This window comes from Chrysemys picta, chromosome 7, assembly GCF_011386835.1.
Source record: "Chrysemys picta bellii isolate R12L10 chromosome 7, ASM1138683v2, whole genome shotgun sequence".
Taxonomy (NCBI): Eukaryota; Metazoa; Chordata; order Testudines; family Emydidae; genus Chrysemys; species Chrysemys picta.
The window spans coordinates 8,728,765-8,753,356 of record NC_088797.1 but is presented as its reverse complement, the minus strand read 5'-3'; the positions used below and the strand labels follow the sequence as shown (position 1 = coordinate 8,753,356).

The window sequence follows — 24,592 nt, the reverse complement described above, 5'->3', positions numbered from 1 at the left end:
GAGCGGGGACTAGAACCTGGATTTTTATCTTCTAAACCAAAGGTCTATAGCAATTGAGCTAAAGGAGATCTCTCTCTCTCTCTCTCTCTCTCTCTCTCTCTCTCTCTCTCTCTCTCACACACACACACACACACACACACACACACACACACACACACACACACACACACACACACACACACACACACACACACACACACACACACACACACACACACACACACACACACACACACACACACACACACACACACACAGAAATAATAGTTATTTCTTTAATGTAGGCCTGGTCTAAACACAGTATTTGTACTATATATTGTCTTACCCCAGCATAGCTTATTCCCCGTCCAGTATGTCAATGAGCTATAGTGATATAAGCGCATTTATACCAGTATAACTGCACCAGCTATACTGGTATTTGTATGTCAACAAGGCCTTATATTTTTAAAAACTCTTTACACATTCCACCTTCTCCCACATCCAGGCTTTCTCAGGCTTTGTCTATAGAGGGATTTTGTCATGTCACTGGTTTTGGGTAGAATCCCAGTTGGTGTAAATTGATGGAGCCCCACTGACATCAGCAGAGCAATGCCGACTTCCACCAGCTGAGACTCTGGCCCTAACTCTGTTACTGTCCACAGAGAGATCAGTCATCTGTAGGAAAAGAACCACTGTGTTCACGATGTTTAGTTCATTAGGAAATCCCTATCTTAGAAAGCCACCTTCTGTCTATGTTTAGAGCTGCAGATTTATTGCCTGTGAGAAGCTCTGTGCCTTCAGGAGAATGAGTTATTCTGAGGGCATGATTAAAAAAATAAAAGCCAGGTTCCCTTTACCGGTTGTAATCTTCAGAGTACTTGAAAGCCAGGCCCTGTGCAGACTGTGAGGGACCCAGAATAGAACGGTTCTTAAATAATGGAAAAGCTTTCATGGAAATGTAATAGATTTTAAAGGACAGGTGTTAAAGGAGCATAATGTAACTTTATTTTCTTTAACTGTTCCCAGAGAGACATGGGAATAGTTTTCAATGGATAAACATGAAATAAACCTGAAACTAAGGGGACCAAAACAGTCCAGATCTAATAGCTATGGAGTGAGCCAGGTCTCCTTGCATATCCCTGGATAAACTTTATGGTCCAAGCAGCTGTGCTGGTCTTGACACTCAAATAAGGCAATGCCATCGTCTTCTTCAATGAGGCTGTCTCTGCTATGTCTGCCACAACAAGGAATGGGGCAGGAGCCTTGGTGTTCGAATGTATGGGTGACATGTGAACCACCCATTCAGGGAGGCTAGCCCGCAGCCCCACCCCTTCTGCCCGTGGCCCTTTCCTGGCGGAGCCCTGAATCCCCACCACGACCACTACCCATTCCCCCCCCACCCACCCCCAGAGCACTGGACGGGGACCCCCAGCGCACCGGGCAGTCCGAGGCCCGGATCACCGGGCGGCCGAAGCGCTGGGCGGCCTGAGGCCCAGATCACTGGGTGGCCCCAGGCCTGGATCACTGGGCAACCCGAGCACTGGGCGGCCTGAGGCCCAGATCACTGGGTGGCCCGAGCGCTGGGATGCCTGAGGCCCAGAGCACCAGGCGGCCCAAGCGCTGGGCGGCCCGAGCGCTGGGATGCCCGAAGCCCAGATCACCGGGTGGCCCAAGCGTTGGGATGCCCGAGGCCCGGATCACCGGGCAGCCCAAGCACTGGGATGCCCAAGCCGCGAGCACAGGCCACGGGGGAAGAGCGGGAAGCAGATGGGGGCTTGGGGCGGAGTGTGAGCAGGACCATGCCTGGCTCTTTTGGGGAGGCTCAGCCTCCCCTGGCCTGTGATACCCGCTGCCCATGTTCGAATGTATGACTAATTCATTCCCTCTCCCAGGGGCTAGGACTGAGGTTAACTTCCTTGTGATAAGGGAGAGAACTCAGGCCAGCTGGGGACTTACTAATTTAGTTCATAAATTTCCTAAATATGAGCCACATCAGCTGGGAGAAATATTGTAATCAGAAAAATGTGAATGATGATTGGGAATCATTTAAGAACACCTTGTTAGATGCCTGAAAAGCCACAATCCCATAGTTTAGGAAGAATATTGTTCTGATTAAAAAATTGACCTGGTTTAGAGGGGAAGTGTAGACCTCTATAAAAAATTAATATGTATAACTAATGGAAGAAAGAAGATGTTGATATTAATGAATATAAATCGTAAGTTAGGAATTGTAGAAAATTGGTAAGGGAAGCAAAGGGACACTAGGATAAATCTATGGCCAGCAGAATTAAGGACAATATGAGGTTTTATAAATATATTAGGAACAAAAGGAATCCTGACAATGGTACTGGTCCATTACTAGATGGAAAGGGTAAAATTATCAATAATGATGCAGAAAATGCAGAAATGTTCAATAAATATTTCTGTTCTGTATTTGAGGAAAAATAGATACTAGTTTTATCAGATGGTGCTGATAACATTCTTTCCATTCCACTGGTATCTCTGGAGGATGTTAAACAGAAGTTTCTAACGTTAGCCATTTTAAATTAGCAGATCCATATAACTTGTATTGAAGAGTTTAAAAAGAGCTGGCTGAGGAACTCACTCAACTGTTAATATTTATTTTCAATAAGTCTTGGAGCACTGGGGAATTTCCAGAAGACTGGAAGAAAGCTAATGTGCCAATTTTTAAAGAGGGTAAACAGGATGACCCAGGTAATTTAGGTCTGTCAGCCTGACACAGATCCCAGGAAAGATAATGTCAAACAAAACTTGATACATATTTTTTATGAGATTACAAGCTTAGGAGATAAAGGTAATAGTATTAACATAATATACTTAAACTTCTGTAAGGTGTTTGACTTAGTACAGCATGACATTTTGATTAAAAAAATTAGAACAATATAAAATATGGCACACATTAAATGGATTAAAAACAGGCGAACTGATATGTCTCAAAAGGTAATTACAAATAGGGAATCATCATCAAGTGGGTATATTTCCAGTGGGGTCCCGCAGGCATCAGATCTTGGTCCTACGCTATTTAACATTTATATCAATGACCTGAAAGAAACTAAAATGATCACTGTTAAGATTTGCAGATGACACAAAAATTGGGGGAGCAGTAAATAATAAAGAGGACAGGTCACTGATGCAGAGTGATGTGGATTGCTTGGTATACTGAATGCAAGCAAACAACATGCATTTTAATATGGCTACATATAAATTCAGTAAAACCCCATTTATCTGACCCTCCATTAACTGGCTCTCCGTGTCAACCAGACAGCCAGTGCACACAGGTCCAGAAGGTGGTGATCTCTGCGGTGACCACTAGATGGCGCGGCAGCATTGCACTTTCCTATTCTCTCCTTTATCCGGATTTTTGATTATCTGCTCTGGCCCCTATACCAATTAGATTGGATAAATGGGGTTCTGCTGTATATGCATCTAGGAACAAAGAATATTGACTGTACTTACAGAGTGGGGGACTCTATCCTGGGAAGCAGTGACTTCTGAAAAAGTTTTGGAGTCATGGAGGGTAATCACCTTACATGAGCTTCCAGTGTGACACTGTGGCCAAAAGAACTAATGTGATCCTGGGATATATAAACAGGAGAATTTCGAGTAGGAGTTAAGAGGAGGTGATTTTACCTCTGTATTTAGCACTACTGCGACCTCTGCTGGAATATGATGCCCAGTTCTGGTGCCCACAAGTCAAGAAAGATGTAGATAAATTGGAGGGGTTCAAAGAAGAGCCATGAGAATGATTAAAGGATTAGAAAACCTGCCTTACAGTGATAGACTCAAAGAGACTCAATCTATTTAGCTTAAAAAAAGAAGATTAAGAGTGACTTGATTACAGTCCTTAAATATCTATGTGGGGAATAACTATTTAATTATGGGCTCTTCAGTCTAGCAGAGAAAAGTATAATACAGTCCAATAACTGGAAGTTAAAGCTAGACACTTCCAACTGGAAATAAAGCCTACATTTTTGACAGTGAGAGTAATTAACCAATGGAACAATTGACCAAGGGTCAGAGTGGATTCTCCATCACTATTTTTAAATTAAGTTTCGATCTTTTTTTCTAAACGGCCTGCTCTAGGAATTATTTCGGGGAAGTTCTCTGGCCTGTCAGACTAGATGATCACAATGGTCCTTTCTCACCTTGGAATCTCTGAATAAATGGCTTGGTTTTGTACCCAGTGCTGGTTGCTCGGCCAGAGCTTTAAAGCATAAGACCATTGCCAGCGCTGTGTATAAAGGTATTAATAAGGCTGGTTTATTTTCACTACACAGGCCACGTGCAATGCAGTTACAACTGAGTTGCAGCTCTGCTTCAGCTTTTGGGTAATTTTCATCTTTATCCTGAGAGGTGTTAAGTACCCTTCACTACGGTTTGAAGTTGACAGGAGTTGAGAGTTCTCAGCAGCTTCTGGGAGAAAGACCCTTAGCCTTCGTATAGGGAGGAGATTCAGTTACCAAAACATCCTCCAGTGTGGCTCTGTAGCAAGGACATCAAAACCTACTGTCATACGTAATTGCCTTCTGCAGCTTTTAAATGGAGTTTCCTCCGTTCCCTGACCACTGACGTGTTCCTGTCTTTCTAGATGACAGAAGGCAGGCACTGCCAGGTGCAGCTCCTTGATGACAGGAAGTTGGAACTGCTGGTTCAGGTAAACTGAAGTTGGAGCTACTGGTTTGGGGGGAGGGATAGCTCTGTGGTTTGAGCATTGGTTTGCTAAACCCAGGGTTGTGAGTTCTATCCTTGAGTGGGCCACTTAGGGATCTGGGGCAAAATCAGTACTTGGTCCTGCTAGTGAAGGCAGGGGGCTGGACTCTATGACCTTTCAGCGTCCCTTCCAGTTCTATGAGATAGGTATATCTCCATATAGAAACACCCTCTATGGGGCATCACTTTGCCCAACACAGCCTGGTTTTACAGTGGCATCTATGCTTTTTAATGCAATCCACTTCATTGTATTTTACCAGCTTAAATGGACACAGTCAAACTTTTCTTAAATGTCCACGAGTAAAGTTTTTTCAAAAACGCCCACGTTCCATTTTCAGAAGTGATGGAGGACTTATGCTCCTAAATCTCATTGGCTTCTGGGTGCCTGCATCACTTTTGAAATGGGACTTAGACCCCAAGGTCAAAGAGGCGCATCTAAAAAAATTTTAGCCCTCGTCTGTGTGACTAACAACTCCTCAGATTAGGAACATGGAATGAATTTTAAAAATCTAAATCAGACTTCATCTTTTTGTTATTTGCTTGGACGATGACAAACAGACCTGTCTTGTGTCACTAGTTTCAAGTTTATGCTCCAATACATCTGTTAGTCTTAAAGGTGCCACAGGACCCTCTGTTAGTTTCATGTTCTAGTTCTCTATGCTGTTACATTTGGAAATTTTTCAATAAATATCTTTTTTTTTTAATCTGCTCTCATTACAATTTATAACACATTAAGCTCTTCTGAGTTTCAATTTTAAAATCTTTTTGAAAATGATCCGTGTTTTGGGTTGTGTTTTGGGGTGGATGGTACTTTGTCATATAGGGGGGAAAAAAGGTCTAGCTTTTCTGGGGTATAACAGATTCCATATTGAAAAGTCCTTCCTGCAACAAAGTCCACGAAAAGCCTGAATTCAGTCCAGTCTTTGCCCTAGACTAGCCACTCCTTTCTTCTACTTCTTTTTATACATTTCAACTGGTTTGGGAAGGCTAAAGAACTTAGTTGCCTTTGCTCCCCAATCACTTAGTCATTTATGTCTGGTTCTAAATTTCTGCAGTTCTGACAGGTAAACCGGGGTTTGCTGTACTTGGGAAGTCCACACCCAAGGGCACAAGGCTTCATGGGACCCAGCTGGGTAGTAGACTGCATCATGGTGCTTTAAACGATGTGGCAATGTCCCTTTACGGCAGCCTATCCAGAGAAGACTAGTTTAAAAATAAAATGGCTGAGCTGAATGTAATGATATGCTGATGATTCTCTCAATAGCCCAAACTTTTGTCTCGGGAGTTACTGGATCTGGTGGCATCACATTTCAACCTCAAAGAAAAGGAGTATTTTGGGATAACATTTATAGATGATACGTAAGTATCTGTATTTCTTTTTTTAAACAATTGGTGAAATGATTGTTGCAAACCAACGTCCCAGTCCATCCCACAGAGCATAGAAATTGGACTCCAGGCCAAACCACAATGATCTAAAGATGACTCCTGTTTTCCTCCCCCCTTAGAATGGTCCGAGCTGAGTCAAGATGACACACCATGACAAAACAGAAGGGCAGTTCTATAAAATCCTCCTTGGGTTTATTTTGCCCTTTCTTATTTGTCTTACAAGTGAAAGGTGGAAAAGTTGATTGTGTTCTCTGCTTTACATATGAGCACGCTCATGCATGCCTTCTCTGTGCAATTAAAAAAAATTGGGGGGATATGCAAGCATTTTTAGTATTAATCAATTACATCATTTTGTATTTTCTGGCCTCAAACCCAGTATAAACAAATCTTTAATCCCGAACTGGCATAACAGCAGAGAAATCTGAAGTCTGATAACATAGTAATAAACTCTCCCTATATTTGTGCCTTTTGCTTATTTTTGTAGAAGTCTAAAACCACTTCACAGTCTACCAACAACAGCTGCCAAAGCTGCATGCATTTTAACTCCTTGAATTCCTCTCTCATCCAGTTGTTAGTGAAACCTTCGAGCTGACTGACATTGGTGAGCAGGTTCCCTAGCCTCAGTGTGCATTTTACAGCGTGACATTGCACGAGTCACTTTATACTCCCTCATAATGAGCCTTACCAGTGCAACCGCATCCCAGCTTCCAGAAACGGCAGAAGAACCGTGTCAAAAACAAGCCCAGCTAGGGAGGGGTGGAGGTTTGCAATAGTAGCCAGTGGAACTGGATCTTGGCCCTAGTTACATCTTTATTACAGGGCTGACGTTAATCCCTGCCCTACCTAGGACATTTCTCGCCCTTTTTAGCACATCCCTTATCGCTGTAGGTCACATAGGAAGTCTGTGACAGTAAAGACGCCCTTAATCACAAGACCAACTTTCTTCCCATTGTACAAAGCTGCGCGTCAACCCACAGCTGTAGAGGCAGTACCCTTCCCAGGGTTTTGGGGGTAGGGGAGGAGGGGAATAGGGGAGGATGCTCTTAGAATGTCGTCGTAGCTGGATATCACCCCGGCGTGAGGAGGTGTCTTCTTCTGAAGCCCTTCTTGGCACTGCCATGGGTGTATTTTTTGAAGAGCTGCTTTCTTCCCGGAGACTCTTTTTGGAATGTTTTTGCAACGTCTGTGCCCGTTTCATGGTCGTAAAATGTTTTCTTCCAGCATTTCTTCTATAAATACCTCTGGGATGATGTTTATACTCCTCCCAACCTCCCAGGAGAACTTCCATGAGACTTTTTTTCCCCTCGTTAATTGCTTAGTGGCAGTTCCACCTGCCGAGCTTTTCCAAAGCACTCCGTGGGTATTTCATAAGGGCGGCTAGTATCCCAAAAAAGCAAGCAGAAATTTTGACAAATGACAGAGAATTTGTAGGCATCTGCTAAAGACACCACATGCCTGTCCGTGTTTGGAGTGTGAGCCTGTCACCTCTCGGGGGCAGTCATGCTGTTACAGTTTAGGGCCTGTCCCAGTGCCAGAATCTCTCAGATGGCAGCACTAGGCATTACTGAGTGCCTGTCTCTCCAAGCTAATCCACGGGGCAAAGTGAGGCGCAAACCACATCCCCCATTCTGTTCCCGCTTGTTATTAAAAATGGTGCCTGGGGAGGCATGTATTCTCTTCTCACTGACTCCCTGTGGACACGGCCCTAAAGTGATTCAGCCAATGCAGTGTTCAATAACAGAGTGTGCAGGGGCGCCTGCCTGATAGATTACAGTGCTTCCACTGACAAGCTGTGCTCTGAAATGTGGGCACCTCGCCCTTCTCTTTAGTTTGAGTTGGCAATTCTCAAAAGCAGGCTTTTCATCTTGGGGGTCTGCATCAGTAGACGCTGGGAAATGACAGCACAACATGCTGCAATCTCATGGCAGACACAGTGATTATGGAACCAGCGTCTTTCTGCTGTAAAGGGCACCCACCCTTGGACTACAGGCCAGATCCTCAGCTGGTGTAAATTGGAATGGCTACTTCAAAATCAATGGAGCTGCTCCAATTTGCAACAGCAGGGCAGGATCTTGCCTTAATGCGGAGGGGAGACATATTAGTTCTTCTGCACTTCACGTTTGATCTTCATATGACGGTTTTAGGATTGGGGGTGCCCTTGGTTTCCTCAGAGTCCTGAGTTTGAAGTGTATCAACGTCTGAAAGGGCTAGTAAGTAAACAGACATTTGGCCAAATCCTGCCTCGATTGAAGAGTTGAAAGTTTCGTCCCAGACTTTAGTGTGAACAGGATTTCTCAGTCCTGCTCTTTTAAAAGTGCCAGTTTGAGCAAATGCGAGTGCTGAAGGGAATCTGTTTCAGTATTATTAATGGAACCTGTTAACCTCTTCCCCCATATCCCCCCACTCCCCATTTGTTCCTACAGAGGCCAGAATATATGGCTGCAGTTAGATCATCGAGTTCTGGATCATGATTTGCCCAAGAAACCAGGTCCAGCAACTTTGTACTTTGCAGTTAGGTAAGTAATTGTTTTCTATATGTTTCTATATATACCAAATATTAGAGGTTTGGTGTATTTATTATTTGGTGTATTTATAGCTTTTTGTTTCAAAGGATTGATAATACGATAGAGGATAATTAATCGATAATTAACTTGATAGAGGAAATAAAAGTCAAAGCCATATGTGTTATTTTTAGAAAACAGTTAACTCCTGGATAAATGCTGGTTAGCTATGAGATACTTTGGAAATTTGGTTGTTCCCTTTTTAAATCAAAACAATATTTTATTAAATTAAACAGCCATTGTCAAGATTTTTTCTTAAAGAATCCTATACTTAAAGAGCTTCCTTGCCTGAATTGCTACTAACAACTATGATTAGTTAAACTATACTAATTCTTAACAATTAAATTTACTTTTCCCCATTTATGCTGGTTGCTACTATTTTCCATTTTAGTCAGTCTGGAAAATGAAATGAGGCTGATCTTTTCCACTCTCCAGTTCTAATATGACACAACTTCTTGCTAGATTTTTGCTGAGTTTGTGAAAAATTTTGTAAGGCACTCTGAGAGAACATTGATTTGTGTAGCATGGGTAAGCAGGCACCACAAGGCTGCGCTGTCTGTATTTAGGGCATAGTAGGGGATGGTTCAAGATAAACAGTACCTGGTGTTCACTGAATATGCTTTTCTTCTTGTTAGATTTTGTAGCTTCCCCCATTTTTAAAAAACAAAACCTAAACTGAGTTTTTCCCTTTAAATATATTTATTACAGGCCCTTCCTCCCTCTTAAACATTCAGTGCCTCTCGACAGGAAATGCGAAACTGAATCTATGTATTGAACTTCAGTCACTTAAATGACAACAGGGCAGAAATACTGTCACTGACTTGGCCATCAAATTGTTCACATGACTAATCTTCCCTATTCTTTCATGAAATGTCAAGCGCTCTATTCCATGTGGGCAGGACCCGGCGCCCCTTGCAGAGATCCACTGACCTCGGGCTGCCCTGACTTGCCTCAGAGGACTGGAACTGTGAACAGCTAATTCAGGAGTGGGGGTGGGGGGCACAAAGGTATCTTAAAGCCACCTTTACACACACGCTTCCTGAGCTATGCTGTGCACACCTTGGCTGGGACGGAAGATCTAGGCCAGGACCTGTTAAGTATTCCTTACAAGACGGGAGATTGGAAAGCACTGAAAGAGTTAATACAGAGAGAAAGAGCTGACTTGGGAGGAGAAGCTGCTGAAGCTAATTTTAAGCCCAAGCACTTTGGGATAGAGTTTGCATCTTAGGGGCATAAAAGCTTAAATAAACTATTTTAAAATGAGCAAGTAGATAGTGCATGGAGAGGCCTTTAGAAAGGAAAAGAGGAGGATATAGGAATAGTTGACAATACAACAAATTATTTAGTGCTGCAGAAAATATATATTCTAATAGAAGTGCCTTTAAGCTCTGCGTATAGTTCTGACGTGTGAGCGACAGTGGGTTTTCACACCCTGGCACATGCCTTGGGTGGTTAGCGCCCACACGCTTATCTCTCCCTAACACATGTGCCTTGTCATCGTCTATTTCTTTAATTAAACCCAGATGCAAGCAGTCAAAAGGCTAGGTACAGTGCTGCGTGCACACAACTTCAGTGGAAAGGCAGAGGCAGGGATAGAGCGCGGCGCTCCTGCTGGGCACAACCCAGGCCTGTGTGGGCCACGTGGCCTCAGAAATCTGCCTCGGACCAGAACTGAGGTAGAAATGGTGCCGGTGCTTCTTACTGCACGTCTCCTGCCAGTTTAACGACTCATGGTTTTGGGTTGAAACAAGCCTTGTGCCTGCTTGGTATAAAATGCATGGTTTTAAAACAGGAGCAAGAAAGAGCCATTTCGTAAACACAGAATAACTGATAGAAGGGGTCAAGGAAATTTGCTTGGGGGATAAAGAGCAAAGGTGAACATTAGCCTTTTGCGCTATATGCCTTCTCTCCCCCCAGCGCTTTTTAACACCTTTGCCAGAGGAAATTAGCATCCTCCCCGTTCCTGGGCTTTTGTATAACTTCCTTTTCTGTCAACTTCAGCATTTACACTGGGGCTTGTCTTCCTATGTTGTCGGGAGAGAGAGACTGAACTGGGCTTGGGGCCTGGAGGCCCAGTATGTAAGGACTCCATAAGTGGGGCCCTAGGAAGGGAATGTTTTGATTACCTGTGGACTCGGAGTTATGAAGGGGCCCTGAAGAGGAGAGAAATTCGCACCAGGGCATTGCAGATTGACCTCTGGCCACAAGGAGGTGTTCTGGAATCAGCCACCCTGCTACACCACTGACCTGCATTAGGGGACTGGACAGTGTGGCCCCAAATGTTCCATCATTCTGAGAAGCCCATGCATTGATAGTGAACTGTTCATACCTTGCAGCAATGTAGCTAAAAAAGGCTTTACGGGGCTGTGTTATCTTGCTTTGCATAGCTTTGAGAGATGAGTGCTTCCGGAATTATAGATATTCATTGTCTAGGCACCGTTTTGTGTGTAACGTTCATAGTCTTGGTGCTGTTTAGTGTAATATCCCAAGTGAGTATTAGGGGAAAAGTACACAGCAAAAGCAACTTATAGAACTTGTTGTTTTTATGATTTAGTATTTCTAGAGAATACTATTAGTCTTTAAGGTGCCACCAGACTCCTTGTTGTTTTTGTAATCTGTTAGTCTTTAAGGTGCCACCAGACTCCTTGTTTTTGTAGATACAGACTAACACGGCTACCCCCTGATACTATTTCTAGAGAGTGACAGCAAGGTGCTTGGCTATGTGCATACAGTATTCTGTGGTCCAGACGCTGATCTCATTTATGCCAGTGTAATTCTGGAATAACTCCGTTGTATTTACTGGAATTACTACAGATGCCCATGTACCTGGGCTGTGATCCCTGCCCATCTAGTCATAGAAAATACTGTATGCTTAGATGGAGGGATTAGAAGATGGGTGTCCCTTGGTAATCCAAGAGGCATGGGATTTAGTTTCAGGATATGTTTTTGAGGGCTAGTGTGTTGCTGTGAGATTTGCTACTGGTTTTGTATTTTTAACTGATTAGAGCCTGGACCATACGTTCTTTTCTGGTAGTTTAAATCCAAGTAAATATGACACTGTAGCAAGCCCTCGCCATCTAGGAATGTGACCATTACCGCATCGTGGCCACTAGTGTCTGCAGAGTGGCAGTGAGGCCAGAGCTCAGATCTTCCCTAAACAGCAATACAGCCCCCTTGCACTTGAGCTAAAGGAGAATTTGTTTCAGACGATGCCATGTCAGAATCAGTACTGCTATACTGCCAGTAGAGAGCATGACAATACACGCAGTAATGGTACACACTCACAATGATGAGCATGTCAAGGAGAGGCCAGCGGAGCAAGGCTTCAGAGAGGAAACGTGATTTCAGGAGGGTTTTGATAGTGTATGGAGAAGTTGTTCGGCACTCGAAGAGAAGAGAGGATGGTTCAAAGCATAAGGGCCCGCATGGAAGAAAGTGCAGACGCTTCAGACAAAGCCTTTGGAATCACCATGTGTAAAGAATTCCCTTAGCAAATCAGCCAAGCGCTTCCCGGTTGTGAGCCTTTACAACTAAGAAAACACTTTCCTTTAGAGGACTTCACATTCCTAAGAGCTGTCAAGAGCTCTGCAGCTTGGCCACGCTGTAAACAGATGCCCTTGCACCTGCTATATTTAGTCAAACAAAAAGGGGCTTCTGAAAGGCTGGTGAACGGAGGGAGCTGCCCCTTGTGGGAAGAAGATGCACTGGATTAGCAGGGTTCAGTGTCGGGTTTTTCATGTTTAGAGAGAGGTCAGATGACACGAGTGAGCCTCTACCCTCTGGTTCTGGCAGCTGAACTCCAGCCCCGTCAATAATAAAACCTTAAACTCCACACGCTGGCAACTGAACCTCAGGGTACCATGTGACCGCCTGGATCATCTCCATAGTAATCCCACGTGATGCCTACTTACCAGAGCCGGCTCCAGTGTTTTTGCCGCCCCAAGCGGCGGGGGAAAGAATTAAAAAAAAGCTGCGATCGGCGGGACTTCGGCAGCAGCTCTACCGCTGCCGCTTCATTCTTCGGCGGCAATTTGGCGGCAGGTCCTTCCCTCTGAGAGGGACTGAGGGACACGCCGCTGAATTGCTGCCGAAGACCCGGACATGCCGCCCCTTTCCACTGGCCGCCCCAAGCACCTGCTTGCTGCGCTGGTGCCTGGAGCCAGCCCTGCTACTTACAAACACTGCTCAGCACTGATAAACGTTTAGGGCTCTTGCACCCCTCCAGCGCACAGTATAGAAGGCTGCTAACGCACCTGAGTGCTAGCAAAATGCAGTCAGGGAGGAGCATGGGAGGAGAACAACCACTGTGCAAAATGCTTCCCGGGTCCTGGAGCCAACGGCACCTCCTCCAGATGACAGAACAAGGAGCAATGGTCTCAAGTTGCAGTGGGGGAGGTTTAGATTGCATATTAGGAAACACTATTTCACTAGGAGGGTGGTAAAGCACTGGAATGGGTTACCTAGGGAGATGGTGGAATCTCCATCCTTAGAGGTTTTTAAGGTCAGGCTTGACATTATTCGACATTGGTGAGGCCTCATCTGGAATACTGTGTCCAGTTTTGGGCCCCACACTACAAGAAGGATGTGGAAAAATTGGAAAGAGTCCAGCGGAGGGCAACAAAAATGATTAGGGGTCTGGAGCACATGACTTATGAGGAGAGGCTGAGGGAACTGGGATTGTTTAGTCTCCAGAAGAGAAGACTGAGGGGGGATTTGATAGCAGCCTTCAACTACCTGAAGGGGGGTTCCAAAGAGGATGGAGCTCGGCTGTTCTCAGTGGTGGCAGACGACAGAACAAGGAGCAATGGTCTCAAGTTGCAGTGGGGGAGGTCCAGGTTGGATATCAGGAAAAACTATTTCACTAGGAGGGTGGTGAAACACTGGAATGCGTTACCTAGGGAGGTGGTGGAGTCTCCTTCCTTGGAGGTTTTTAAGGCCCAGCTTGACAAAGCCCTGGCTGGGACGATTTAGCTGGGAATTGGTCCTGCTTTGAGCAGGGGGTTGGACTAGATGACCTCCTGAGGTCCCTTCCAACCCTAATATTCTATGATTCTATGATTCTTCCACATAGGATCCCACCAAACTGGTTCAGGGTGGGGGCGGCGTGGCTGGCAGGTGCGGACAGAGCCGGGAAGCAGCATTCCAAGCTTGTATTATTTCCAATGGACATTTCAGTTTGTTCTGAGCAACCTTGCTGAGTCCTGTCTATGGCTTGCCCCCAGAGCCCCCACGGGGGAAGACTGTGCGCACCTATGGTCGGCTCTCTGTGCAAAATATTGGAACTAGAACTCCCAGGAGTTCCTGGACCCGATGTGATTCCAAGGTCATGCATCCGCCAACCTTCCACGCTAGCACTAATCCCTCTGCCACGGTGGATTTTGCATTGGCTTTGTCGAGTAGTAACACAGAGTTTGCGTTACCCTTTTCCTATTCCAGGGTGTCTTTCCTCTCCTTAAGAGAATGACTTGCCCCTTTGAAATCGGACCAGGTTTTCAAAAGAGATGAAAAGTCATCAAATTGCTCTTATCGGTGTAACAGGGTGTTTGTCATTCCCTTTTCACTATCTCTCCTCAGGTCTTTCTGCTTGTTCCCTACTAATAGGCAGGAAATTAAATGCAATAAGTCATAGTTCCTCTGAACCATCTGTATTGCGGGGGAACAAAAAACGAGGAAATCAGAATGACATGGGAGGGGAACAGAACCTGGGTAAGAAAATAAAGTCGCTTTGTTCTTTTTTTCAGGTTTTACATTGAAAGCATCTCCTTTCTGAAGGACAAAAACACAGTAGAACTCTTTTTCCTGAATGCAAAATCTTGTGTGCACAAGGTAATGTGTGATGTCTTTTGAAACCTTTACCTATTATTATGTGTTTTCTGGTATTAGAGCCCATCACTAAACTGGCTGATAAATTAGGGATAGCTCAGTGGTTTGAGCATTGACCTGCTAAACCCAGGGTTCTGAGTTCAGTCCTTGAGGGGGCCATTTAGGGATCTAGGGCAAAAATCTGTCTGGGGATTGGTCTTGCTTTGAGCAGGGGGTTGGACTAGATGATCTCCTGAGGTCCCTTCTAACCCAGATATTCTATGATTAGGTATTAATGAAATCCTATTTCTAGATTATACTGAAGGATTCAAATCTAAACACTTCTCCAACTTCAGGTACGTGGATGAATAGGACGGCGATGGTTTCAGGGTGCGATTTTCACAGCCCTCTGGCTTTCAAAGGGGTTAAACCAAAATCCCACATCCAAATATACCCAGACTTTTGAGTGTTTGAAATCTGGATCCGAATTTCGCAGCTAGCCCTCAGCTCTAATTGACATTATACATGTGCTTCCCACATACATGTAATATTGAATGGCTAACGCAAGTGTCTACCTTAGTTCTTCATTAATCTCAACCACAGCTCTGCATCAAGATCAAGGGGAGCATAATGTGTTTACACCATTTGAATGTGGTTACTTCTTTCCCTGAAGGTACCCCATAAAGTCAAGAACAAAGAGAACATACTTTTAATATATATGTATATAAGTGTATGTACATGTGTCTATACGTACACACACACACTCACTTATTCACTTTCTGGTTAGGAAGTTAACACTTTGTGTATAGAAAATTCAAAAATTCACACTGGAATGTCATGTCATGCTACCATGTTTTAAATAGTATAAATTAGCTCTCCAGAGGAAGGGGAATCTCCCTAATCCTAAATGAGGATTGAATGGGCACATCAAACCCTTACCCATGCCAGTCTGCCAAACCTTTGCTGTAACAGGAACCATGTTTCAATAAACTCCAGTGCAGCACTGCCTAATGTTGCTGTGATTTTTCTGATACTGTAAAGTCAAGCAGCTGGCACTTCTGTTGTTTTTCATGCAACCTGCCTAGTTGTGAAGCGCGGGAAGTGTGGAACTCGATTCTGACAGGTATTGGAGAGAAACAGAATAATCTGCTCATTCATTAACTGGAGTAGTGAGTCCGTATATTAGTTCAAATTCATCCCCGTGCAACTCCATTGTTTGCTAGCATTCACACAGCACATTTTAAAGGGTTGTAGATCAAGAGCTGGTATTTCTGGCTGGGTGGAAACCTCACACAGAATATTTAATGGCAAGAATGTGGATCTCACTTGTATAGGAATTTGTTTCTGAAAGAGGGAGGAAAATGGAACCCCGCTTTCCACCCCTCAGCCCCCAAAAAGTAAAAAAAAAAAAAGGTAAACATCTGTTAAGAGTCCTGGACCTCGTTGGCCGAGCTTAATAGCCGACGAGTCTCAAGTTCAGTCTATTTGTCCTCTCAAGTAAGTGTCTTGGAAGTTGGTAGAAATTAAATGCTAGTCACATCAAAACATTTGGTTGTCTGGTAAGTATATGTGTGTGTATATACTTATGTGTATGCAGTATAAAAGACAAGGGGAAAAAATACTTCATATATAAACATACATGTCATCTAGCCAGCCAGGAAGACTCGCATCTGGCCCTGATAAATAGTATTATTCACACAGCATAATATTGAAATGAACTGATGATCGTGCGCAAAGTGCTGGAATAACATTGTGTATCATGCAGTGATTTATTTCAGCACTTTGTGTGTCACTGTTTGAATGAGGGCCCTTTTTATTTCACTAGGCCTGTGCTTTAATTGGTATGAGTGTACGAAGTGCCAGCTGCCTGATTTTGCACAGCACAACTGCCAGAAAGTGAGAGAAATAGTTTCCCCTAGTGTACAGTTTCTATAGGAAGCATAAGGAGAGGGAGCTTGGCTTAAAATTCAGAACGGGGGTTTGCTATAAAGAAAAGTTAGTATCCCAGTGCAACTCTGAAACAAAGTACAGTAAAACCAGACAGCCCTGCTCTTTGTATAACTTCTCATTCCAAGCCGGTGAAACAAAAATGAACACTGAGCAAAGACATTTATCTCTGTATATAGATCATTAAAAAATCAGAGCAGACCGGTTGCCTCTTAGCCATGCTGGTTAAAACTGATGCTGCACAGGTAGGACAGGGGACTAGTTTTATCTTGGCTTGCTAATAACATTGAGTGTACAGTCTGGCAAGGAGTCAGAAGGAACAGCACCTATGTCAATTGGGGTTTGAAGACAATACTGCAGCACTATCACCTTAGTGTCTTCACTTGGGGTATCATCCTAAAAGATCCTTACACTGCAGGATCCCGTGCCAAGAGAACAAGATTGGGGTCAAGCCTTTCTGAACTCGGCAGTGCAAGCCTGAATATCTGTGGGTTCAGCTATCTCTGCTTGTCGTGTTGGGAACATGCTACACCATGCGCTACAATACCATCCCCCTAACTCACCTCAATAAATCCCTTCTTTTTCATTGCAAGCTCTCCGGGGCAAGGACTGTCACTGTTTTCACAGCACCAAGCACAGTAGGGCTTCACGTGGCTGCTGCATGATAAATGTTAACATCTTGGGCTTGATTATTAGTATTTATGCGTACTGTTTGTGGCAGTAATGCAATTCGCAACAATTCTTGATGGTATATTGAATATTCCTAATGAGTTAGAAAAAGTCACAAATATGTGGGACTTGCATGTGCAAAAGGACTGATGGTACGTATAAAAGTGGGCAATCAGTTGTGTGTGGGTGGAAAAGCTGAAGGAAGACTGGGAATTTGAGTCAAATTCATCTTTGGCGTAGCTCCATTGAAGTCAGTGGATTTACTCCAGGGATACATTTGGCCCATTGCCTTTTAACACTAAAATGAGTTACCTTCTGTTTATTTAATGCCATTTGGGGAACATCTGATCACAATTATGTGAGATTTCAGCTCATTAGAGATGATCAAAAATGCAGTTTACATTTGTGTTGAATTAACACTGTCATTTAAGAACTGGAATGCAGATGAGACGATGGGCACCTCAAACATATTCAAAAGCCACACTAACTCAATAAACACTGTACTCACTTTCATTTATGCTTCAGGGCAAGGAGACGCAGTCCGAGTAAAGGGCAGTGTCAGCCACAAAATATAACCAGACTCCCAACTTCAGTGAAGCAACCTACTGCTAGTCATTAATGACAGATCAGATGTTCTCTGGTATTTCTCAGTAGTTAATCCAGGTAGGGAAGCTTAGACTTGTTGTGTGGGTTTCTTGTTTTGTTCTTAAAAAGAAGAACAGGAGTACTTGTGGCACCTTAGAGACTAACAAATTTATTAGAGCATAAGCTTTCGTGGACTACAGCCCACTTCTTCGGATGCATAGCTTATGCTCTAATAAATTTGTTAGTCTCTAAGGTGCCACAAGTACTCCTGTTCTTCTTTTTGCGGATACAGACTAACACGGCTGTTACTCTGAAACTTGTTTTGTTCTTGTTTTTGTTTTGTTTTTTTGCTCCACTCATATTGCATGTCGTAAGGAGCCCCCAATGTCTTTAAAAGCAACAACTATCCATGAAGCACATGATGCAGGGATCTCCGTAATGCACCAGTGCACTCTGTTTACCTGAATGATGGGATATTAAAGGCCATATCCTACCCTAGATCTTTACATGAAGCTCCCATTGTGGGACAGGAATGCAGTTCAAAAGGTGGGTGATGAGATAGGAGGGTGTGAGGGAAGAATGGAAACCTGGATGGGTTGATAAAGATGGCTTAAAATAGCATCTTAATTATTTTCACAGGAGTGTTCTCCATGTTCTTGCACATTTCACTGTTTAAAAAACAGAGAGAAACTTTAAAAAAAGCCCCAGTTCAGGAAAGCATTTGCGCCTGTATTTAGCTTAAAAGTGTGTGCTTAACTTCCGGTGACTTTAATGGGATTTAGGCAAATGCTTAACTCTAAAGCATATGTTCTTTCCTGAATACTGATGCTTTCCTGACTCAGAGCCTAGCTGGATGGGTATGTGCAGTTGCGGAGTGAGCCATGTGTTGGTGCATTCATTTCAGTGGTACTGTATCCGTATGGGGTGAAATTCACCCTTGTGCCAAGGGTCAGTGCAAGGCTTAAGCGACAGCTAAGTCCTACTTTGAGGGACCAAGTCATACTTAAATGTGATCTAGGCCTTGTGCCAGTCCACTGCCTAGGAGGAATTTTCCCCATAGCTTGTAAAGTACCGTAGAATCCTTCAGGCTGAAAGCGCTACCTAATTATGTAATTATTAAAAAATATTTATTGGCGTCACGCTTTTCATGTGAGAAGCGCTCCGTAGAATTTAGCCTTTGTGTGTCTATGGGGCAGTTTCTCTGAAGCTCGTCTGTAGTTTAGGTCCAATGCTCTGGTTTAGTTTCCACGCTCTTCCTCCTCCAATACAAGGGGAATTTTTAATACAGGGGAAGGGAGATCAATGCCTTAAATATCTCAGGGCTAGGTTCTGATACTTATTCCCGTTCAGGAGCACTTTGCTCCACAAGGGGTCATTTGGATGTCAGTGGGCTGGCTCACCGCATACGGTGCTACTCGGTGTGAGTAAAAGTAGCAGAATCTAACTAGCCTACCAGACCAGCATCTCCAGCCGCCCTAGCAGGGTGCAGCGCCTGCTGCACTTTAATGGAGCCCTGGGACAGTGTGTGCGGTGACCCTGCTGTCCCAGGGGAGTCTGGGGGGTCCTTTTGCTCCAGGCTGAACTTACTGGTGAACAGCCGGCCCACGTGGAGCAGAAAAGAACCCTGCTCTACATAACTTCTCTGCTCCAGCTCTTCCTCCCTTTGGAGCGCCAAGCCAGTGACCCCTTTCCATGGAGGAAGCTGGGCAGCCAGTCAGACACATGATCTCCATAGTAAGTGTATGATTTACTAGGGGGTCGCACTCTTTGTAACTTCGGTCGGCCAAGTGTATTGCACACGCCAGGGTCTCCTTGCATCCCTCCATTTCCCCCGCCCCACCAGGCCCCCGTGTGCCACCCTCCCATCCTCTTCTATTTCAAGGACTCCCTGCAACTCCTCCCATCTCCTCCCTTGTGCCAATGGCTCCCTGCCCTCCATGGTCCCCTCCCCCCCATGCAGTTGTTCCCCAGTCTCCCCACTTCCATGCCACAGGATCCGTGTGGCTCCCATTTGTCTCTTCCCTCCCCAAGGCACAGCAGGGGCTCTGTGGGCTACGTGCCAGAGTGCCTATGTCACCCCCCACCACCACCACCTCCAAGTCGCACGTCACCTATTCCAGGGTGTCTGTGTGGCCCCTCTATTCCCTACTCCCTGTCTTCCCCCCGCCCCTTGTGGATCCCTGCTTCACCCCTCACACCGTTTCCCCCCTCTGGTCCCTGCTTCCTCCACTTTTCACCCCATCCCTTTGGTCCCTGCTACATTTTCTCCATCTGCACTCTTGCTTCCTCCCCAGCCGGGTCCCTGTTTCCCCCTCCCACTCTGCTCTTCCCCCGCCCTGCCAGTCCCCTCCCTACAAACTCTCCTTCTAGGCCTCTCCTGTTTCTGTTAGAGCCCAGGCTACAGCCACTCTTCTCCCACTGCAGGTTAAGCTGCTGCCTCTGATATGTGTGGGCAGCAGAGTGAGTCTTCTGCCAGCAGCACCAGTCAGGCCGGGGCCCTGATTTTTCCTGTGAATCAAGCTTTTCTGGTGTTCCGATTTGCAGCAGTAGCAATAGCCTTGTGCCCATTGATGACTAGAACGGTCCCCGAGAGTTTGGAATTGATTGTTCCAAAGCTGCTGTGCTACCGGCAAACAGAGAAATGCCCTGAGTTGAGCATTACATCTGGCTTCGCTTGGCCAATTAACCATGTTTACTTTCACACCCCTCCTGCCCCATCTTGACCACAGGTACTTTGGCAGCAAAGGCTCGCGTCTTAATTTCATCACTGACCTGTCTTTCAGCACCCGCCGTTCTCGTGCAATGCATGTTATGCAAGGTCCTTGCAGCAGGTAATACCAAGTTACACACCACACTTGCGTCTGACGAAGTGGGCATTCACCCACGAAAGCTTATGCTCCCAGTACTTCTGTTAGTCTCAAAGGTGCCACAGGACCCTGTGTTGCTTTTTACAGATTCAGACTAACATGGCTACCCCTCTGATACTTGACACCTAAAGAAAAAACTCCTACTACATACTAGCCTGCGCAATTCATTCTGTGTTTACTGTGCTGTCCACCTGACTTTGCTTTCCCCGTGAACCATGCAAGACAAACAATGCAAATAAAACCCCATTTAACGGGAACTGAGCTGTGCCACTCAGATGTGCTAAAGGAGTGGTTCCTTATCACTGACTCATGCATGAGTACTGGTACTTCAGGCTTTTAAAACTAGTACTCTAGGCTCTCTTCCCCCACCCCTCCCTGAGGAGGTGCTGCTTTTTTTATTATTTTTTTCTGGACATCACTGCAACTTATGTCCCATTCACTTCTGAGTGGTGTAAAAACCTGCCATGGAGCTAAACCTGCACCAAGCCCGGTTTTCCAGTCTGCCTCCCTCCTTCATGTTTTGCCTGGAGTTTGGAGTAGCCCAATGTCCATTGCCAGTTAGCGCATGGACAACTGAATGGTAGGCAGTGCTAAGTGCTATATGGATGAATAACAAAGAAAAGAGTTCCTGTCCCCGGAGATCTGAATCTAGATGTCAGACTGGACACAACATGTGAACAGGGCAGAGTGGATTGGGGCAGATGGAGGATGTAACAAAGTGAATGGAGTTTAGCAGGAAGTTCTGAAGTCTCAGCTCACCACTTGGCTAACCAAGTCCTGACAGTCGTGAGTTTTAGGCATCTCAGCTGAGGTAGGCCTGAGCCATTGATATGGACACCGGGGATCACTGCCAGGAAAGAGATCGGAGACAGTCTCTAGCCCTACTCCAGCCGCTGATCAACAGCACCTACCCAGTCAGTGGCTGCTACTTCAGTCTCAGGGTTGCATTCGTTTCTGAGCCGCTATCCAACCCCTGCACTCAGCCATGAAGGAGCCTCCAGGAGTGGCACTATGTGGTGCACTGGGGCTTCACGCTGTGCACCCTTTCTATGGCTCCTGTCCCCTCAATTGAGCAGGACTCAGCGGTTTCACTGCACCTGGTACTCTGTACATCTCTGCTCTGTACATTAATGAGAAAAAAACCTGTGCACCACACAGTGTAATGGGATTTCCAAAACAAACCAATCTGCACTCGACAAGTTGGATCAAGTGCAATATGTGTAGTTAGAGCTCTCGATAATGAAGGGACTTGCGGAGTGTCTGCCAGTGCCATTAGTAAGTTCCCACTGGATTCTGGATGCTGGTATCTCCTGACTTTTTTGAGTGCTTGACTTTGCAACCTTAATGTTCTTTTAAAGTAGGTTTTGTTACTGGAACTTGCTGTTTTAAAACAAAACACAACCCCAAAAATCCGGACATCTTATCATGTGGAACCACATTGACACCCCCCCCCCCCCAAAAAAAAAACAGGGTTCGGACCTTTAGATTCACTGCATTGATCCCAGCCACTTCAGCTAATGGAGAACTGGGCCTATCTCCCTCTGCTCCTATTCTTCTCTTTCTCCTCCTCACCCTTCCTGCATTCAAATCAACCTGCTGCCACCACCACAGCCTCCTCATCCTCCAGGCTGCCTGGGCACCAGAAGCAGGAGCACTGAATGCAGAGGAGGGAATGTTCCTGCTCACAGTCTCTGGCTGGTGGGTTGAGAGGAGCAGTTGCAGGGAAGTTCTTCTTAGGCCCTGCAGTCCCAGGAAGAAGCGTGATCCATGGGGATGGCAAATGCTCAGTCTGGTCAGCACGTAGGAGCTGTGGAGGGATGGAGCATGCTCAGTGCAGACAGAGACTTTGGAGAATTTAACTGCCAAACTCTAATGAGTCTCAGCTGACATGTGTAAACTGAGGTGTGGGGGGTTTTTTTGTTTTAGGCCTATAAATTAGTCACCTTTGGGCAAATTTTCAGGGAAATGGCAAAAGGCACATCCTTGGTGCTGGGGTGGCACTTCTGACAAATTTCAAGTTCCTACTCTACAGCACAGAGGTGCTAGAGTTTCTCAACAAAACCATGGACAAAACAGTGTATTTTCCCTTAGCTCACTCTGAGAAATAGCCTCAACTGTTTAATCTAAAACTTTCCCCCCAAAATATCAGTGGAGACAGATGCCTGGCGTGGAAAATTTCAGCCCAAATGATTTAACTTTGGCAAAGTTATAAGCCACTGAAAACTGGGTCTTATAATGGGATGTGTGGGGCAATCTTACCTCTAGGTGACACTGTTAGCTCTGCCTATAATTAAGATGTACACGTAAATGTCAGTGATCGAAATAGGGCCCCTAGGTATCTCTTTTCAATTATTGGGTATTCACCTCTTATCAGTATTTGCTTCATTTGATCATGTTATCCAATGTAGCCTCCCTGGAAGGGTGAGTTGTTACATTTGCTTGGCCTACTTTAGTCCTCCCTAGCTACCTTTGTCATATGATAACAGGTTGTTCCTACACACCACACCTTCTATCGTTAGAGCCACTCCCTTGCTTGAGACTGTCGCTCCCGAATGATTTTATCAGAAGGAAAGTTGTAGAGCTGTTTACAATGTGAGGATCTGACTTCCATTGACTAATACTTCGCCATTGGGCTGTCCGACATCCCAGAAATCATTGCACTGATCTGCTTTGGGAACTGGTGGTGATGGGCAAGAAGGTCGAGGTTGGCCTTGCACTGCATTCTTGTTACTGCATTCACGTACACTGTGTCCACGTACAGCCAGTTGCCTCCCTTGAAACACTTTATCGCACGTGCTGTGGTCCTTTCTCTCCTCTCTCTCTCTTTCACCTGCTCCCTCTTTTTAATTCCATCCTTCTCTCTCTCATTCTCTCACTTTTTCCCTTTTTTCCCCCCTCTCCCTCTCCTAGTAATTGTGGGTAATTATAGATGCAGTTATCTGGCGTTCTTGAGGCTCCTCAAACAGAGCACTGCCTTGGACATCACTAGCCTGTAGTAAGGGGTAAATATTAAAAACCCACCCACGTTTCTCTTTGAGGGGAGGAGGAAGATTTGAGTGTGGCGTTAGGTTCTTATTTAGATGCCAGTTTTTAAAACTTCATTTGAAATGTATTGGTAATTGATTTATTTGTTTTCTTCCACACGCACAGACTGTTGCTTTGACAGAGCCGTTTCAGGTCTTGATTTCTTAGGCCTGGTCTACGCTACAGAGTTAGGTTGACATGAGGCAGCTTACGTCTACACTTAATTTTCTCTCCCTCCAACGTAATTCTCCAACGTAAATGCCCAGCTCCACCGACTCACGAGCAGTGTAGAGTCAAGGTTGACATAGTTAGGTTGATTCAGTGTCCGTGTAGATACTGTGTTGCTTATGTCGACTGGCTTTCAAGCAATCCCCACACAGACCGTATAATCGATGGAAACACTCCTGGTGAGGACACGCACCACTGACACCAGGAACAAAGTATAAACATGCACAAGTGAGGTAATTACTGCAGCGGCTGTATGCCAATGTAAGTTAGGTTGACTTAATTTTGTAGTGTAGACATGACTTTACTCTGCCTGGCTCTGAGTCTAAACCATTTCCAGGTGTCTCTGTAACTGAACTCCCGTGCATTTCTTTACTACTTTTCAGTTCAGAATAGCCTGTACTCCAAAGTTTTGCTTAGCACCATTAACTCCTATTCACAGTACCACCTCTTTCCTGATACAATTTTCAACAGGACTCTGACTTGTACTGCACCCATGTAACAATAGGAATCTTGTGTTGATTTTTACTGTGCCCTCTTAGTGCTCACTGTCCCACTCGGTGTTGCCTACTCGCACAATTTTGAGTATGTTCTTAAATCCATCCCTAGTCAGCAAAGCACTTAAGCACATACTTAAGTCCTGCTGACTTTAGTGAGCATTAAGTACATGCTTAAATTCTTTGATGAATCAGGCCCCAAATTCTGCCCTGAGAAGGCAGGATTTGGTCTTTACTGCTCATTGTGAATATTGATGTTCTCCTGCTCTACAATACTTACTACTCAGCTTGGACAGCTGCTAGATCCTCTTATTAGTCT

General features: G+C 44.9%; 1 protein-coding gene across 10 annotated transcripts in view; it reads left to right on the top strand.

The window, feature by feature from the left end:
- FRMD4B (FERM domain containing 4B) overlaps nucleotides 1-24,592 on the top strand; it is a 197,186-nt gene that overhangs the window by 105,073 nt on the left and 67,521 nt on the right. For all 10 annotated transcript variants that reach the window (XM_024100169.3, XM_008179480.4, XM_065550723.1 and 7 more), the window contains 4 exons: nucleotides 4,589-4,654; nucleotides 5,975-6,069; nucleotides 8,520-8,612; nucleotides 14,399-14,483. In XM_024100169.3, coding sequence (XP_023955937.1) covers nucleotides 4,589-4,654; nucleotides 5,975-6,069; nucleotides 8,520-8,612; nucleotides 14,399-14,483 — 339 coding nt within the window. The remainder of the gene's footprint in view (nucleotides 1-4,588; nucleotides 4,655-5,974; nucleotides 6,070-8,519; nucleotides 8,613-14,398; nucleotides 14,484-24,592) is intronic.